The 21438-nt window shown below is 47.9% G+C and overlaps 1 protein-coding gene across 1 annotated transcript in view; it reads right to left on the bottom strand.

Moving 5' to 3' along the window:
• LOC140111071 (uncharacterized) overlaps positions 1 to 21109 on the bottom strand; it is a 56821-nt gene extending 35712 nt beyond the window's left edge. The window contains exons 1-2 of the mRNA XM_072132318.1: positions 20984 to 21109; positions 5983 to 6098 (exon numbers count right to left, since the gene is read on the bottom strand). Of these exons, the coding sequence (XP_071988419.1) occupies positions 5983 to 6098; positions 20984 to 21109 (242 nt within the window). The remainder of the gene's footprint in view (positions 1 to 5982; positions 6099 to 20983) is intronic.
• Between the last annotated feature and the right edge of the window lie 329 nt (positions 21110 to 21438).

Raw genomic sequence — 21438 nt, 5'->3', positions numbered from 1 at the left:
CCATCTCATGTCACACATCCTGTACTCACACCCTGCAGTAACTGACCCATCTCATATCACACATCCTGTACTCACACCCTGCTGTACCTGACCCATCTCATATCTCACATCCTGTACTCACACCCTGCAGTACCTGACACATCTCACATACCACACATCCTGTACTCACACCCTGCTGTATCTGACCCATCTCATATCACACATCCTGTACTCACACCCTGCAGTACCTGACCCATCTCACATACCACACATCCTGTACTCACACCTTGCAGTAACTGACCCATCTCATATCATACATCCTGTACTCACACCCTGCAGTACCTGAGCCATCTCATGTCACACATCCTGTACTCACACCCTGCAGTACATGACCCATCTCACATCCTGTACTCACACCCTGCAGTACCAGACCCATCTCATGTCACACATCCTGTACTCACACCCTGCAGTACCTGACCCATCTCACACATCCTGTACTCACACCCTGCAGTACCTGACCCATCTTACATATCACATCCTGTACTCACACCCTGCAGTACCTGACCCATCTCATATATCACATCCTGTACTCACACCCTGCAGTACCTGACCCATCTCAAATCACACATCCTGTACTCACACCCTGCAGTACCTGACCCATCTCATATATCACATCCTGTACTCACACCCTGCAGTACCTGACCCATCTCAAATCACACATCCTGTACTCACACCCTGCAGTACCTGACCCATCTCATATATCACATCCTGTACTCACACCCTGCAGTACCTGACCCATCTCACATCACACATCCTGTACTCACACCCTGCAGTACCTGACCCATCTCATATCACTCATCCTGTACTCACACCCTGCAGTTCCTGACCCATCTTACGTCCTGTAATCACACCTTGCAGTACCTGACCCATCTCATATCACACATCCTGTACTCACACCCTGCAGTACCTGACCCATCTCATATCACTCATCCTGTACTCACACCCTGCAGTTCCTGACCCATCTTACGTCCTGTAATCACACCCTGCAGTACCTGACCCATCTCATATCACACATCCGGTACTCACACCCTGCAGTACCTGACCCATCTCATGTCACACATCCTGTACTCACACCCTGCAGTACCTGACCCATCTCATATCACACATCCTGTACTCACACCCTGCAGTACCTGACCCATCTCACATCCTGTACTCACACCCTGCAGTACCTGACCCATCTCACATATCACACATCCTGCACTCACACCCTGCAGTACCTGACCCATCTCATATCACATCTTGTACTCACACCCTGCAGTACCTGACCCATCTCACATCCTGTACTCACACCCTGCAGTACCTGACCCATCTCACATATCACACATCCTGTACTCACACCCTACTGTACCTGACCCATCTCATGTCACACATCCTGTACTCACACCCTGCAGTAACTGACCCATCTCATATCACACATCCTGTACTTACACCCTGCTGTACCTGACCCATCTCATATCTCACATCCTGTACTCACACCCTGCAGTACCTGACCCATCTCGTATCACACATCCTGTACTCACACCCTGCAGAACCTGGCCCATCTCATATCACACATCCTGTACTCACACCCTGCAGTACCTGACCCATCTCATATCACACATCCTGTACTCACACCCTGCAGTACCTGACCCATCTCATATCACACATCCTGTACTCACACCCTGCAGTACCTGACCCATCTCAAATCACACATCCTGTACTCACACCCTGCAGTACCAGACCCGTCTCATATCACATCCGGTACTCACACCCTGCAGTACCAGACCCGTCTCATATCACATCCGGTACTCACACCCTGCAGTACCTGACCCATCTCATGTCACACATCCTGTACTCACACCCTGCAGTACCTGACCCATCTCATGTCACACATCCTGTACTCACACCCTGCAGTACCTGACCCATCTCATATCACTCATCCTGTACTCACACCCTCCAGTACCTGACCCATCTCATATCACATCCTGTACTCACACCCTGCAGTACCTGACCCATCTCACGTATCACACATCCTGTACTCACACCCTGCAGTACCTGACCCATCTCATGTCACACACCCTGTACTCACACCCTGCAGTACCTGACCCAGCTCACGTATCACACATCCTGTACTCACACCCTGCAGTACCTGACCCATCTCATATCACACATCCTGTACTCACATGCTGCAGTACCTGACCCATCTCATATCACACAATCTGTACTCACGTCCTGCAGTACCTGACCCATCTCACATCCTGTACTCACACCCTGCAGTACCTGACCCATCTCATATCACACATCCTGTACTCACACCCTGCAGTACCTGACCCTTCTCATGTCACACATCCTGTACTCACACCCTGCAGTACCTGACCCATCTCATATCACACATCCTGTACTCACACCCTGCAGTACCTGACCCATCTCACATCCTGTACTCACACCCTGCAGTACCTGACCCATCTCACATATCACACATCCTGCACTCACACCCTGCAGTACCTGACCCATCTCATATCACATCTTATACTCACACCCTGCAGTACCTGACCCATCTCACATCCTGTACTCACACCCTGCAGTACCTGACCCATCTCACATATCACACATCCTGTACTCACACCCTGCAGTACCTGACCCATCTCATATCACATCTTGTACTCACACCCTGCAGTACCTGACCCATCTCATATCACACATCCTGTAATCACACCCTGCAGTACCTGACCCATCTCATATCACACATCCTGTACTCACACCCTGCAGTACCTGACACATCTCACATACCACACATCCTGTACTCACACCCTGCTGTATCTGACCCATCTCATATCACACATCCTGTACTCACACCCTGCAGTACCTGACCCATCTCACATCCTGTACTCACACCTTGCAGTAACTGACCCATCTCATATCATACATCCTGTACTCACACCCTGCAGTACCTGAGCCATCTCATGTCACACATCCTGTACTCACACCCTGCAGTACATGACCCATCTCACATCCTGTACTCACACCCTGCAGTACCTGACCCATCTCATGTCACACATCCTGTACTCACACCCTGCAGTACCTCACCCATCTCACACATCCTGTACTCACACCCTGCAGTACCTGACCCATCTCACATATCACATCCTGTACTCACACCCTGCAGTACCTGACCCATCTCATATATCACATCCTGTACTCACACCCTGCAGTACCTGACCCATCTCAAATCACACATCCTGTACTCACACCCTGCAGTACCTGACCCATCTCATATATCACATCCTGTACTCACACCCTGCAGTACCTGACCCATCTCACATCACACATCCTGTACTCACACCCTGCAGTACCTGACCCATCTCATATCACTCATCCTGTACTCACACCCTGCAGTTCCTGACCCATCTTACGTCCTGTAATCACACCCTGCAGTACCTGACCCATCTCATATCACACATCCGGTACTCACACCCTGCAGTACCTGACCCATCGCATATCACACATCCTGTACTCACACCCTGCAGTACCTGACCCATCTCACATATCACATCCTGTACTCACACCCTGCAGTACCTGACCCATCTCACGTATCACACATCCTGTACTCACACCCTGCAGTACCTGACCCATCTTACATCCTGTACTCACACCCTGCAGTTCCTGACCCATCTCATATCTCACATCCTTTACTCACACCCTGCAGTAGCTCACCCATCTCACATCCTGTACTCACACCCTGCAGTTCCTGACCCATCTCATATCTCACATCCTGTACTCACACCCTGCAGTACCTCACCCATCTCACATCCTGTACTCACACCCTGCAGTTCCTGACCCATCTCATATCTCACATCCTTTACTCACACCCTGCAGTACCTGACCCATCTCATATCACACATCCTTTACTCACACCCTGCAGTACCTCACCCATCTCATATCACACATCCTGTACTCACACCCTACTGTACCTGACCCATCTTACGTCCTGTAATCACACCTTGCAGTACCTGACCCATCTCATATCACACATCCTGTACTCACACCCTGCAGTACCTGACCCATCTCATATCACTCATCCTGTACTCACACCCTGCAGTTCCTGACCCATCTTACGTCCTGTAATCACACCCTGCAGTACCTGACCCATCTCATATCACACATCCTGTGCTCACACCCTGCAGTACCTGACCCATCTCATATCACACATCCTGTACTCACACCCTGCAGTACCTGACCCATCTCACATATCACATCCTGTACTCACATCCTGCAGTACCTGACCAATCTCATATCACACATCCTGTACTCACACCCTGCAGTACCTCACCCATCTCACATCCTGTACTCACACCCTGCAGTTCCTGACCCATCTCATATCTCACATCCTTTACTCACACCCTGCAGTACCTGACCCATCTCATATCTCACATCCTGTACTCACATCCTGCAGTACCTGACCCATCTCATATCACACATCCTGTACTCACACCCTGCAGTACCTCACCCATCTCATATCACACATCCTGTACTCACACCCTACTGTACCTGACCCATCTCATGTCACACATCCTGTACTCACACCCTGCAGTAACTGACCCATCTCATATCACACATCCTGTACTCACACCCTGCTGTACCTGACCCATCTCGTATCACACATCCTGTACTCACACCCCGCTGTACCTGACCCATCTCACATATCACATCCTGTACTCACACCCTGCAGTACCAGACCCATCTCATATCACACATCCTGTAATCACACCTTGCAGTACCTGACCCATCTCATATCACACATCCTGTACTCACACCCTGCAGTACCTGACCCATCTCATATCACTCATCCTGTACTCACACCCTGCAGTTCCTGACCCATCTTACGTCCTGTAATCACACCCTGCAGTACCTGACCCATCTCATATCACACATCCTGTGCTCACACCCTGCAGTACCTGACCCATCTCATATCACACATCCTGTACTCACACCCTGCAGTACCTGACCCATCTCACATATCACATCCTGTACTCACACCCTGCAGTACCTGACCCATCTCATATCACACATCCTGTACTCACACCCTGCAGTACCTCACCCATCTCACATCCTGTACTCACACCCTGCAGTTCCTGACCCATCTCATATCTCACATCCTTTACTCACACCCTGCAGTACCTGACCCATCTCATATCTCACATCCTGTACTCACATCCTGCAGTACCTGACCCATCTCATATCACACATCCTGTACTCACACCCTACTGTACCTGACCCATCTCATATCACACATCCTGTACTCACACCCTGCAGTAACTGACCCATCTCATATCACACATCCTGTACTCACACCCTGCTGTACCTGACCCATCTCATATCTCACATCCTGTACTCACACCCTGCAGTACCTGACCCATCTCGTATCACACATCCTGTACTCACACCCTGCAGTACCTGACCCATCTCATATCACACATCCTGTAATCACACCCTGCAGTACCTGACCCATCTCATGTCACACATCCTGTACTCACACCCTGCAGTACCTGACCCATCTCATATCTCACATCCTGTACTCACACCCTGCAGTACCTGACCCATCTCGTATCACACATCCTGTACTCACACCCTGCAGTACCTGACCCATCTCGTATCACACATCCTGTACTCACACCCTGCAGTACCTGACCCATCTCACGTCCTGTACTCACACCCTGCAGTACCTGACCCATCTCACGTCCTGTACTCATACCCTGCAGTACCTGACCCATCTCACGTCCTGTACTCACACCCTGCAGTACCTGACCCATCTCACGTCCTGTACTCACACTCTGGAGAGAATGATCCAGACACAGAACTTCCCCGTTACCTGACAATATCTCATCATCAATGGACACAAGACAATTATATTATAACTAAAAGAATGTAAATAAGGAGAATAATAAGACAATAAATGACAATCACCTGCTCTGTGTATGGAGACGCTTCCATCCCTTCCGGCATCTTTCTCCAGTCTCCGTCTCTCTACTGATTCCTGCCTTATATCCAGCACCCCTCCCCCCCTGTGCCCCCCCTGAGTACTTATAATAGCAGCACACGTGCCGTATGTAATATCCACCTCCAAAGCGCACAGTACTACTTCTCCTGTATATATACAGCGCACAGTACTACTTCTCCTGTATATATACAGCGCACAGTACTACTTCTCCTGTATATATACAGTGCACAGTACTACTTCTCCTGTATATATACAGTGCACAGTACTACTTCTCCTGTATATATACAGTGCACAGTACTACTTCTCCTGTATATATATACAGTGCACAGTACTACTTCTCCTGTATATATACAGTGCACAGTACTACTTCTCCTGTATATATATATATATATACAGTGCACAGTACTACTTCTCCTGTATATATATATACAGTGCACAGTACTACTTCTCCTGTATATATACAGTGCACAGTACTACTTCCCCTGTATATATACAGCGCACAGTACTACTTCTCCTGTATATATACAGTGCACAGTACTACTTCTCCTGTATATATATATACAGTGCACAGTACTACTTCTCCTGTATATATATATACAGTGCACAGTACTACTTCTCCTGTATATATATACAGTGCACAGTACTACTTCTCCTGTATATATACAGTGCACAGTACTACTTCTCCTGTATATATATACAGTGCACAGTACTACTTCTCCTGTATATATACAGTGCACAGTACTACTTCTCCTGTATATATACAGTGCACAGTACTACTTCTCCTGTATATATACAGTGCACAGTACTACTTCTCCTGTATATATATACAGTGCACAGTACTACTTCTCCTGTGTATATACAGTGCACAGTACTACTTCTCCTGTATATATACAGTGCACAGTACTACTTCTCCTGTATATATACAGTGCACAGTACTACTTCTCCTGTATATATATATATATATATATACAGTGCACAGTACTACTTCTCCTGTATATATATACAGTGCACAGTACTACTACTCCTGTATATATACAGTGCACAGTACTACTTCTCCTGTATATATACAGTGCACAGTACTACTTCTCCTGTATATATATACAGTGCACAGTACTACTTCTCCTGTATATATACAGTGCACAGTACTACTACTCCTGTATATATACAGTGCACAGTACTACTTCTCCTGTATATATACAGTGCACAGTACTACTTCTCCTGTGTATATACAGTGCACAGTACTACTTCTCCTGTATATATATACAGTGCACAGTACTACTTCTCCTGTATATATACAGTGCACAGTACTACTTCTCCTGTATATATACAGTGCACAGTACTACTTCTCCTGTATATATACAGTGCACAGTACTACTTCTCCTGTATATATACAGTGCACAGTACTACTTCTCCTGTATATATACAGTGCACAGTACTACTTCTCCTGTGTATATATACAGTGCACAGTACTACTTCTCCTGTATATATACAGTGCACAGTACTACTTCTCCTATATATATACAGTGCACAGTACTACTTCTCCTATATATATACAGTGCACAGTACTACTTCTCCTGTATATATACAGTGCACAGTACTACTTCTCCTGTATATATATACAGTGCACAGTACTACTTCTCCTGTATATATACAGTGCACAGTACTACTTCTCCTGTATATATATACAGTGCACAGTACTACTTGTCCTGTATATATATACAGTGCACAGTACTACTTCTCCTGTATATATATATACAGTGCACAGTACTACTTCTCCTGTATATATACAGTGCACAGTACTACTTCTCCTGTATATATACAGTGCACAGTACTACTTCTCCTGTATATATACAGTGCACAGTACTACTTCTCCTGTATATATACAGTGCACAGTACTACTTCTCCTGTATATATATACAGTGCACAGTACTACTTCTCCTGTATATATATACAGTGCACAGTACTACTTCTCCTGTATATATATACAGTGCACAGTACTACTTCTCCTGTATATATATACAGTGCACAGTACTACTGCTCCTGTATATATATACAGTGCACAGTACTACTTCTCCTGTGTATATACACAGTGCACAGTACTACTTCTCCTGTATATATACACAGTGCACAGTACTACTTCTCCTGTATATATATATACAGTGCACAGTACTACTTCTCCTGTATATATATATACAGTGCATAGTACTACTTCTCCTGTATATATATATATATATACAGTGCACAGTACTACTTCTCCTGTATATATACACAGTGCACAGTACTACTTCTCCTGTATATATATATACAGTGCACAGTACTACTTCTCCTGTATATATACACAGTGCACAGTACTACTTCTCCTGTATATATATATACAGTGCACAGTACTACTTCTCCTGTATATATACAGTGCACAGTACTACTTCTCCTGTATATATACAGTGCACAGTACTACGTCTCCTGTATATATATACAGTGCACAGTACTACTTCTCCTGTGTATATATACAGTGCACAGTACTACTTCTCCTGTATATATACAGTGCACAGTACTACTTCTCCTGTATATATACAGTGCACAGTACTACTTCTCCTGTATATATACAGTGCACAGTACTACTTCTCCTGTATATATACAGTGCACAGTACTACTTCTCCTGTATATATACAGTGCACAGTACTACTTCTCCTGTATATATACAGTGCACAGTACTACTTCTCCTGTATATATATATACAGTGCACAGTACTACTTCTCCTGTATATATACAGTGCACAGTACTACTTCTCCTGTATATATATACAGTGCACAGTACTACTTCTCCTGTATATATACAGTGCACAGTACTACTTCTCCTGTATATATACAGTGCACAGTACTACTTCTCCTGTATATATACAGTGCACAGTACTACTTCTCCTGTATATATACAGTGCACAGTACTACTTCTCCTGTATATATACAGTGCACAGTACTACTTCTCCTGTATATATATATACAGTGCACAGTACTACTTCTCCTGTATATATACAGTGCACAGTACTACTTCTCCTGTATATATACAGTGCACAGTACTACTTCTCCTGTATATATATACAGTGCACAGTACTACTTCTCCTGTATATATACAGTGCACAGTACTACTTCTCCTGTATATATATACAGTGCACAGTACTACTTCTCCTGTATATATACAGTGCACAGTACTACTTCTCCTGTATATATATACAGTGCACAGTACTACTTCTCCTGTATATATATACAGTGCACAGTACTACTTCTCCTGTATATATACAGTGCACAGTACTACTTCTCCTGTATATATACAGTGCACAGTACTACTTCTCCTGTGTATATATATACAGTGCACAGTACTACTTCTCCTGTATATATATATACAGTGCACAGTACTACTTCTCCTGTATATATATACAGTGCACAGTACTACTTCTCCTGTATATATATACAGTGCACAGTACTACTTCTCCTGTATATATACAGTGCACAGTACTACTTCTCCTGTATATATACAGTGCACAGTACTACTTCTCCTGTATATATACAGTGCACAGTACTACTTCTCCTGTATATATACAGTGCACAGTACTACTTTTCCTGTATATATACAGTGCACAGTACTACTTCTCCTGTATATATACAGTGCACATTACTACTTCTCCTGTATATATACAGTGCACAGTACTACTTCTCCTGTATATATATATACAGTGCACAGTACTACTTCTCCTGTATATATATATACAGTGCACAGTACTACTTCTCCTGTATATATACAGTGCACAGTACTACTGCTCCTGTATATATACAGTGCACAGTACTACTTCCCCTGTATATATACAGTGCACAGTACTACTTCTCCTGTATATATACAGTGCACAGTACTACTTCTCCTGTATATATACAGTGCACAGTACTACTTCTCCTGTATATATATACAGTGCACAGTACTACTTCTCCTGTATATATACAGCGCACAGTACTACTTCTCCTGTATATATACAGTGCACAGTACTACTTCTCCTGTATATATACAGTGCACAGTACTACTTCTCCTGTATATATACAGTGCACAGTACTACTTCTCCTGTATATATATATACAGTGCACAGTAATACTTCTCCTGTATATATATACAGTGCACAGTACTACTTCTCCTGTATATATACAGTGCACAGTACTACTTCTCCTGTATATATATACAGTGCACAGTACTACTTCTCCTGTATATATATACAGTGCACAGTACTACTTCTCCTGTATATATATACAGTGCACAGTACTACTTCCCCTTTATATATACAGTGCACAGTACTACTTCTCCTGTATATATACAGTGCACAGTACTACTTCTCCTGTATATATATATACAGTGCACAGTACTACTTCTCCTGTATATATATATACAGTGCACAGTACTACTTCTCCTGTATATACACAGTGCACAGTACTACTGCTCCTGTATATATACAGTGCACAGTACTACTTCCCCTGTATATATACAGTGCACAGTACTACTTTTCCTGTATATATACAGTGCACAGTACTACTTCTCCTGTATATATACAGTGCACATTACTACTTCTCCTGTATATATACAGTGCACAGTACTACTTCTCCTGTATATATATATACAGTGCACAGTACTACTTCTCCTGTATATATATATACAGTGCACAGTACTACTTCTCCTGTATATATACAGTGCACAGTACTACTGCTCCTGTATATATACAGTGCACAGTACTACTTCCCCTGTATATATACAGTGCACAGTACTACTTCTCCTGTATATATACAGTGCACAGTACTACTTCTCCTGTATATATACAGTGCACAGTACTACTTCTCCTGTATATATACAGTGCACAGTACTACTTCTCCTGTATATATACAGTGCACAGTACTACTTCTCCTGTATATATACAGTGCACAGTACTACTTCTCCTGTATATATACAGTGCACAGTACTACTTCTCCTGTATATATATACAGTGCACAGTACTACTTCTCCTGTATATATATACAGTGCACAGTACTACTTCTCCTGTATATATACAGTGCACAGTACTACTTCTCCTGTATATATATACAGTGCACAGTACTACTTCTCCTGTATATATACAGTGCACAGTACTACTTCTCCTGTATATATATACAGTGCACAGTACTACTTCTCCTGTATATATACAGCGCACAGTACTACTTCTCCTGTATATATACAGTGCACAGTACTACTTCTCCTGTATATATACAGTGCACAGTACTACTTCTCCTGTATATATACAGTGCACAGTACTACTTCTCCTGTATATATATATACAGTGCACAGTAATACTTCTCCTGTATATATATACAGTGCACAGTACTACTTCTCCTGTATATATACAGTGCACAGTACTACTTCTCCTGTATATATATACAGTGCACAGTACTACTTCTCCTGTATATATATACAGTGCACAGTACTACTTCTCCTGTATATATATACAGTGCACAGTACTACTTCCCCTTTATATATACAGTGCACAGTACTACTTCTCCTGTATATATACAGTGCACAGTACTACTTCTCCTGTATATATATATACAGTGCACAGTACTACTTCTCCTGTATATATATATACAGTGCACAGTACTACTTCTCCTGTATATACACAGTGCACAGTACTACTGCTCCTGTATATATACAGTGCACAGTACTACTTCCCCTGTATATATACAGTGCACAGTACTACTTTTCCTGTATATATACAGTGCACAGTACTACTTCTCCTGTATATATACAGTGCACATTACTACTTCTCCTGTATATATACAGTGCACAGTACTACTTCTCCTGTATATATATATACAGTGCACAGTACTACTTCTCCTGTATATATATATACAGTGCACAGTACTACTTCTCCTGTATATATACAGTGCACAGTACTACTGCTCCTGTATATATACAGTGCACAGTACTACTTCCCCTGTATATATACAGTGCACAGTACTACTTCTCCTGTATATATACAGTGCACAGTACTACTTCTCCTGTATATATATACAGTGCACAGTACTACTTCTCCTGTATATATACAGCGCACAGTACTACTTCTCCTGTATATATACAGTGCACAGTACTACTTCTCCTGTATATATACAGTGCACAGTACTACTTCTCCTGTATATATATATACAGTGCACAGTAATACTTCTCCTGTATATATATACAGTGCACAGTACTACTTCTCCTGTATATATACAGTGCACAGTACTACTTCTCCTGTATATATATACAGTGCACAGTACTACTTCTCCTGTATATATATACAGTGCACAGTACTACTTCTCCTGTATATATATACAGTGCACAGTACTACTTCCCCTTTATATATACAGTGCACAGTACTACTTCTCCTGTATATATACAGTGCACAGTACTACTTCTCCTGTATATATACAGTGCACAGTACTACTTCTCCTGTATATATATACAGTGCACAGTACTACTTCTCCTGTATATATATACAGTGCACAGTACTACTTCTCCTGTATATATATACAGTGCACAGTACTACTTCTCCTGTATATATACAGTGCACAGTACTACTTCTCCTGTATATATATACAGTGCACAGTACTACTTCTCCTGTATATATATACAGTGCACAGTACTACTTCCCCTGTATGTATACAGTGCACAGTTCTACTTCTCCTGTATATATACACAGTGCACAGTACTACTTCTCCTGTGTATATACAGTGCACAGTACTACTTCTCCTGTATATATATACAGTGCACAGTACTACTTCTCCTGTATATATATACAGTGCACAGTACTACTTCTCCTGTATATATATACAGTGCACAGTACTACTTCCTTTTAGGAAAGGGCACCCCTCAGTATGTATCTAGGGTTGTACGAGCATTATAACCCCTGAGATGCTGGCCCACATGTAATACAATGTGAAGGGGGCAGTGTAAAAATTGCATTGTTTTCTGAAATGTGTCATTGTAGTGAGAAATCTGTTCATCCCAACTCATCCCCCTGGGGACAAACACCCCAAAAATCATAATGCGGGTGCTCCAGGGTACAGCAATACCCCATATGGGGCAGTAATCTACAGGCTGGGCACATGGCAGGGCTCAGCAGGGAAGCTGCAGCATGATGTATAAGCTGTGTGTGCATCAGGGGACGTGGGATAAATCCTCGGGGCAGGGGTCACACTGGGAGATGGTTTGCCTCTTGCCTCGCACCTCCTCTGTGTCCTTCCCTTGTTGGCAGTTTGGGGAACTTTTCCTGTACCTATTGTAATCCAATATACAGTCAGGCTTGGGGGCTTCTGTACTGGTACCTCGTACAGGGTCTCTCCTGTACACAGTCCCTGCATAGTGCCCGGCTCTCCTGTATAGAGGTGCTGAATAGTGCCCGGCTCTCCTGTACACAGTCGCTGCATAGTGCCCGGCTCTCCTGTACACAGTCGCTGCATAGTGCCCGGCTCTCCTGTACACAGTCGCTGCATAGTGCTCGGCTCTCCTGTACAGAGTCGCTGCATAGTGCCCGGCTCTCCTGTACAGAGTCGCTGCATAGTGCCCTGCTCTCCTGTACACAGTCGCTGCATAGTGCCCGGCTCTCCTGTACACAGTCGCTGCATAGTGCTCGGCTCTCCTGTACAGAGTCGCTGCATAGTGCCCGGCTCTCCTGTACACAGTCCCTGCATAGTGCCCGGCTCTCCTGTACAGAGTCGCTGCATAGTGCTCGGCTCTCCTGTACAGAGTCGCTGCATAGTGCCCGGCTCTCCTGTACAGAGTCGCTGCATAGTGCCCGGCTCTCCTGTACACAGTCCCTGCATAGTGCTCGGCTCTCCTGTACAGAGTCGCTGCATAGTGCCATGCTCTCCTGTACAGAGTCGCTGCATAGTGCCCGGCTCTCCTGTACAGAGTACAGTACATAGTGCCCGGAGAGTGCCCGGCAATACAGCAATACCCCATATGGGGCAGTAATCTACAGGCTGGGCACACGGCAGGGCTCAGCAGGGAAGCTGCAGCATGATGTATAAGCTGTGTGTGCATCAGGGGACGTGGGATAAATCCTCGGGGCAGGGGTCACACTGGGAGATGGTTTGCCTCTTGCCTCGCACCTCCTCTGTGTCCTTCCCTTGCTGGCAGTTTGGGGAACTTTTCCTGTACCTATTGTAATCCAATATACAGTCAGGCTTGGGGGCTTCTGTACTGGTACCTCGTACAGGGTCTCTCCTGTACACAGTCCCTGCATAGTGCCCGGCTCTCCTGTATAGAGGTGCTGAATAGTGCCCGGCTCTCCTGTACACAGTCGCTGCATAGTGCCCGGCTCTCCTGTACACAGTCGCTGCATAGTGCCCGGCTCTCCTGTACACAGTCGCTGCATAGTGCTCGGCTCTCCTGTACAGAGTCGCTGCATAGTGCCCGGCTCTCCTGTACAGAGTCGCTGCATAGTGCCCTGCTCTCCTGTACACAGTCGCTGCATAGTGCCCGGCTCTCCTGTACACAGTCGCTGCATAGTGCTCGGCTCTCCTGTACAGAGTCGCTGCATAGTGCCCGGCTCTCCTGTACACAGTCCCTGCATAGTGCCCGGCTCTCCTGTACAGAGTCGCTGCATAGTGCTCGGCTCTCCTGTACAGAGTCGCTGCATAGTGCCCGGCTCTCCTGTACAGAGTCGCTGCATAGTGCCCGGCTCTCCTGTACACAGTCCCTGCATAGTGCTCGGCTCTCCTGTACAGAGTCGCTGCATAGTGCCATGCTCTCCTGTACAGAGTCGCTGCATAGTGCCCGGCTCTCCTGTACAGAGTACAGTACATAGTGCCCGGAGAGTGCCCGGCAATACAGCAATACCCCATATGGGGCAGTAATCTACAGGCTGGGCACACGGCAGGGCTCAGCAGGGAAGCTGCAGCATGATGTATAAGCTGTGTGTGCATCAGGGGACGTGGGATAAATCCTCGGGGCAGGGGTCACACTGGGAGATGGTTTGCCTCTTGCCTCGCACCTCCTCTGTGTCCTTCCCTTGCTGGCAGTTTGGGGAACTTTTCCTGTACCTATTGTAATCCAATATACAGTCAGGCTTGGGGGCTTCTGTACTGGTACCTCGTACAGGGTCTCTCCTGTACACAGTCCCTGCATAGTGCCCTGCTCTCCTGTACACAGTCCCTGCATAGTGCCGGGCTCCCCTGTACAGAGTCTCTGCATGGTGCCCGGCTCTCCTGTACACAGTCGCTGCATAGTGCCTGGCTCTCCTGTACACAGTCGCTGCATAGTGCCCGGCTCTCCTGTACAGAGTGGCTGCATAGTGCCCGGCTCTCCTGTACAGAGTCACTGCATAGTGCCCGGCTCTCCTGTACAGAGTGACTGCATAGTGCCCGGCTCTCCTGTACAGAGTGGCTGCATAGTGCCCGGCTCTCCTGTACAGAGTGGCTGCATAGTGCCCGGCTCTCCTGTACAGTATCACTGCATAGTGCTTGGCTCTCCTGTACAGAGTCGCTGCATAGTGCCCGGCTCTCCTGTACAGAGTCGCTGCATAGTGCTCGGCTCTCCTGTACACAGTCGCTGCATAGTGCCCGGCTCTCCTGTACAGAGTCGCTGCATAGTGCCCGGCTCTCCTGTACAGATTCTCTGCATAGTGCTCGGCTCTCCTGTACAGAGTCGCTGCATAGTGCCTGGCTCTCCTGTACAGAGTCGCTGCATAGTGCTCGGCTCTCCTGTACACAGTCGCTGCATAGTGCCCGGCTCTCCTGTACAGAGTCGCTGCATAGTGCCCGGCTCTCCTGTACAGAGTCGCTGCATAGTGCCCGGCTCTCCTGTACAGAGTGGCTGTATAGTGCTCAGCTCTCCTGTACAGAGTCGCTGCATAGTGCTCGGCTCCCCTGTACACAGTCGCTGCATAGTGCCCGGCTCTCCTGTACAGAGTGGCTGTATAGTGCTCGGCTCTCCTGTACAGAGTGACTGCATAGTGCCCGGCTCTCCTGTACACAGTCGCTGCATAGTGCCCGGCTCTCCTGTACACAGTCGCTGCATAGTGCCCGGCTCTCCTGTACAGTCGCTGCATAGTGCCTGGCTCTCCTGTACAGAGTCGCTGCATAGTGCTCGGCTCTCCTGTACACAGTCGCTGCATAGTGCCCGGCTCTCCTGTACAGAGTCGCTGCATAGTGCCCGGCTCTCCTGTACACAGTCGCTGCATAGTGCCCGGCTCTCCTGTACAGAGTCGCTGCATAGTGCTCGGCTCTCCTGTACACAGTCGCTGCATAGTGCCCGGCTCTCCTGTACAGAGTCGCTGCATAGTGCCCGGCTCCCCTGTACAGAGTGGCTGCATAGTGCCCGGCTCCCCTGTACAGAGTGGCTGCATAGTGCCCGGCTCTCCTGTACAGAGTCGCTGCATAGTGCTCGGTTCTCCTGTACAGAGTCGCTGCATAGTGCCCGGCTCTCCTGTACAGATTCTCTGCATAGTGCCCGGCTCTCCTGTACAGAGTCACTGCATAGTGCCCGGCTCTCCTGTACAGAGTGACTGCATAGTGCCCGGCTCTCCTGTACACAGTCGCTTCATAGTGCCTGGCTCTCCTGTACACAGTCGCTTCATAGTGCCCGGCTCTCCTGTACACAGTCGCTGCATAGTGCCCGGCTCTCCTGTACACAGTCGCTGCATAGTGCCCGGCTCTCCTGTACACAGTCGCTGCATAGTGCCCGGCTCTCCTGTACAGATTCTCTGCATAGTGCCCGGCTCTCCTGTACACAGTCGCTGCATAGTGCCCGGCTCTCCTGTACACAGTCGCTGCATAGTGCCCGGCTCTCCTGTACAGAGTCGCTGCATAGTGCCTGGCTCTCCTGTACAGAGTCGCTGCATAGTGCTCGGCTCTCCTGTACACAGTCGCTGCATAGTGCCCGGCTCTCCTGTACAGAGTCGCTGCATAGTGCCCGGCTCTCCTGTACAGAGTCGCTGCATAGTGCCCGGCTCTCCTGTACAGAGTGGCTGTATAGTGCTCAGCTCTCCTGTACAGAGTCGCTGCATAGTGCTCGGCTCCCCTGTACACAGTCGCTGCATAGTGCCCGGCTCTCCTGTACAGAGTGGCTGTATAGTGCTCGGCTCTCCTGTACAGAGTGACTGCATAGTGCCCGGCTCTCCTGTACACAGTCGCTGCATAGTGCCCGGCTCTCCTGTACACAGTCGCTGCATAGTGCCCGGCTCTCCTGTACAGTCGCTGCATAGTGCCTGGCTCTCCTGTACAGAGTCGCTGCATAGTGCTCGGCTCTCCTGTACACAGTCGCTGCATAGTGCCCGGCTCTCCTGTACAGAGTCGCTGCATAGTGCCCGGCTCTCCTGTACACAGTCGCTGCATAGTGCCCGGCTCTCCTGTACAGAGTCGCTGCATAGTGCTCGGCTCTCCTGTACACAGTCGCTGCATAGTGCCCGGCTCTCCTGTACAGAGTCGCTGCATAGTGCCCGGCTCCCCTGTATAGAGTGGCTGCATAGTGCCCGGCTCCCCTGTACAGAGTGGCTGCATAGTGCCCGGCTCTCCTGTACAGAGTCGCTGCATAGTGCTCGGTTCTCCTGTACAGAGTCGCTGCATAGTGCCCGGCTCTCCTGTACAGATTCTCTGCATAGTGCCCGGCTCTCCTGTACAGAGTCACTGCATAGTGCCCGGCTCTCCTGTACAGAGTGACTGCATAGTGCCCGGCTCTCCTGTACACAGTCGCTTCATAGTGCCTGGCTCTCCTGTACACAGTCGCTTCATAGTGCCCGGCTCTCCTGTACACAGTCGCTGCATAGTGCCCGGCTCTCCTGTACACAGTCGCTGCATAGTGCCCGGCTCTCCTGTACACAGTCGCTGCATAGTGCCCGGCTCTCCTGTACAGATTCTCTGCATAGTGCCCGGCTCTCCTGTACACAGTCGCTGCATAGTGCCCGGCTCTCCTGTACACAGTCGCTGCATAGTGCCCGGCTCTCCTGTACACAGTCGCTGCATAGTGCCCGGCTCTCCTGTACAGAGTGGCTGCATAGTGCCCGGCTCTCCTGTACAGAGTCACTGCATAGTGCTTGGCTCTCCTGTACAGAGTCGCTGCATAGTGCCTGGCTCTCCTGTACAGAGTCGCTGCATAGTGCCTGGCTCTCCTGTACAGAGTCGCTGCATAGTGCCCGGCTCTCCTGTACAGAGTCGCTGCATAGTGCCTGGCTCTCCTGTACAAAGTCGCTGCATAGTGCTCGGCTCTCCTGTACAGAGTCGCTGCATAGTGCCCGGCTCTCCTGTACAGAGTCGCTGCATAGTGCCCGGCTCTCCTGTACAAAGTCACTGCATAGTGCTCGGCTCTCCTGTACACAGTCGCTGCATAGTGCCCGGCTCTCCTGTACACAGTCGCTGCATAGTGCCCGGCTCTCCTGTACAGAGTGACTGCATAGTGCCCGGCTCTCCTGTACAGAGTCGCTGCATAGTGCCTGGCTCTCCTGTACACAGTCGTTGCATAGTGCTCGGCTCTCCTGTACACAGTCGCTGCATAGTGCCCGGCTCTCCTGTACACAGTCGCTGCATAGTGCCCGGCTCTCCTGTACACAGTCGCTGCATAGTGCTCGGCTCTCCTGTACACAGTCGCTGCATAGTGCCCGGCTCTCCTGTACAGAGTCGCTGCATAGTGCCCGGCTCTCCTGTACACAGTCGCTGCATAGTGCCCGGCTCTCCTGTACAGATTCTCTGCATAGTGCCCGGCTCTCCTGTACACAGTCGCTGCATAGTGCCCGGCTCTCCTGTACACAGTCGCTGCATAGTGCCCGGCTCTCCTGTACACAGTCGCTGCATAGTGCCCGGCTCTCCTGTACACAGTCGCTGCATAGTGCCCGGCTCTCCTGTACAGAGTCACTGCATAGTGCTTGGCTCTCCTGTACAGAGTCGCTGCATAGTGCCCGGCTCTCCTGTACAGAGTCGCTGCATAGTGCCCGGCTCTCCTGTACAGAGTCGCTGCATAGTGCCCGGCTCTCCTGTACAGAGTCGCTGCATAGTGCCTGGCTCTCCTGTACAAAGTCGCTGCATAGTGCTCGGCTCTCCTGTACAGAGTCGCTGCATAGTGCCCGGCTCTCCTGTACAGAGTCGCTGCATAGTGCTCGGCTCTCCTGTACAAAGTCGCTGCATAGTGCTCGGCTCTCCTGTACACAGTCGCTGCATAGTGCCCGGCTCTCCTGTACAGAGTCGCTGCATAGTGCCCGGCTCTCCTGTACAGAGTCGCTGCATAGTGCCCGGCTCTCCTGTACAAAGTCACTGCATAGTGCTCGGCTCTCCTGTACACAGTCGCTGCATAGTGCCCGGCTCTCCTGTACAGAGTGGCTGCATAGTGCCCGGCTCTCCTGTACAGAGTGACTGCATAGTGCCCGGCTCTCCTGTACACAGTCACTGCATAGTGCCCGGCTCTCCTGTACAGAGTCGCTGCATAGTGCCCGGCTCTCCTGTACACAGTCTCTGCATAGTGCCCGGCTCTCCTGTACAGAGTCGCTGCATAGTGCCCGGCTCTCCTGTACACAGTCTCTGCATAGTGCCCGGCTCTCCTGTACAGTATCACTGCATAGTGCTTGGCTCTCCTGTACACAGTCGCTGCATAGTGCTTGGCTCTCATGCCTTCTGAGCTTCCCCCCTAGCAGTTACTTTGGGAGACCTCTGATTCCTTCTAACAGTGTCGCATGCCAGAGTTTTTCTGGAAGCGAGGCTCTTGAATAGGGTAGTGCTGGTATAAAAATTGTCCAGGTAGAGGTGATAGCACTGGTCCAATAATGGACGCAACAAATCCCACACTATCTTTTCAGCATTTCCCACAAGTTGGGCATTCTGGGGGCACTGTTCTGGAGTCCTTCCCTTCATACACTCTGGACCTATAAGTGTAGCCTGATGCCCTCTCACACAGCTTATACATCTTCACGCCATACCTTACCCTCTTATTGGGCAGGTAATGGAGGAACTGAAGTCTCCCTTTGAAATGTACCAGGGACTCATCTGTAAATATGTGCTTTTTTTGGAGTATACACTTCCATAAATCAGACCCTCAATCTAATAGGGGCCTGATCTTATACAATCTATCATATCTGGGGTCATCTCTGGGTGGGCACTAAGAATGGTCGGCAAAATGCAAAAACCTATGGATGGATTCAAAGCGCATCCTACTCGTCGCCATGCGGAATATCGGGGTGCGGTGCAGAATGTCTGGGCTCCAGGGGTCCCTGATTGTGGGCTTTTTGACCAGTCCGTAAGAAGCATAATGCGCCAATACTTCTCCATCTCTGCTGCACTGGCAGGGGTCCACCTGTGGGGTCCTCCAGTGGGGTCGCGCGTAAAAAGAATAATGGTTTTGGGCCATATGCTGTGCAGCATAGAGATTGGTCTGGGATACAATCAGACCAATTTGCTCCTCACTAAAAAAAACTTTAAAAAGTCCAATGATCCTAGCCTTGCCATGTCGCAGTGTCTCCTAGGACTGGACGAAAAATCAGGGACCTCAAGGAAACAGAAGTCCCAGGCACTTCATCAGGAACTCCAGGCACTTCAGCACAACTCCGAAGGCGCCTTCTCTGGGGTTCCTCAGGTCACTTTGTAAGGACGAGGTGGACAAATAAAATGGATGCTCATCCCCCGGAAGCATAACTATATACCTCCAAGGCCGTGTACAACGGTGGGGTAGTACACAACCTCCTCTGCACTGGAGGACTATCGGACGCTGAGCGCTAAGATATATCAGACGCAGAGTGGGAAAGGGCTAAAGGGAAGCTGCCACCAGAGGGCTATTTTTATCAGGGAACAAGTTACTGCCAAATATGTTTTTAAAAAATGTCTGTTACATGGTGCTGCCAGATGCTTCAGCCGAGACCCAGAGAGAAAAACGTCAAATGAGAACTTGTGTCTGCCTGGTTAATTGACATCTTTGGTTCATACGGACCACATTGGCTTTATTCAATCACACCAAGATCCTGACATTGTCCAGAAGGTTCTGAATCTTCATCATCAAACTTATCTCCCAAAAACTCCCATGGTGCTCCTTCCACTTGACCAAGTGAAGGCCTTTAATGGCGTTTAACCTTTCCTCCATCATTTAAAGTTTTGGTATAATTGGTTGTTTTTTTGCTACCAATATTGTGATCAACCCCCGGGCCTTCCTTGTAACTACCTTCCACCTCAAGGCTCCCTAGTCACAACGCTCAGTGAACAAGGCAAGGTTGTCCTCTCGCCAGTTCTTTTTGCCATGTCTATGGGGCCGTTAGGCAGACTAATCAGATCTGACCCTAATATTTTTGGAATAGATGTAGGGGGGTAAGCTTTATAAGACCTTTTCTACAGGTGCTTCAGAAAGCTCTCGCTTCATCGTGGTGGAGAAACGTCCTAGAATGACTGCGTCTGACACTGCTCAGCTTGCTTAGG

This window comes from Engystomops pustulosus, unplaced genomic scaffold, assembly GCF_040894005.1.
Source record: "Engystomops pustulosus unplaced genomic scaffold, aEngPut4.maternal MAT_SCAFFOLD_376, whole genome shotgun sequence".
NCBI lineage: Eukaryota > Metazoa > Chordata > Amphibia > Anura > Leptodactylidae > Engystomops > Engystomops pustulosus.
This window is presented reverse-complemented; position numbering and strand designations above follow the sequence as displayed.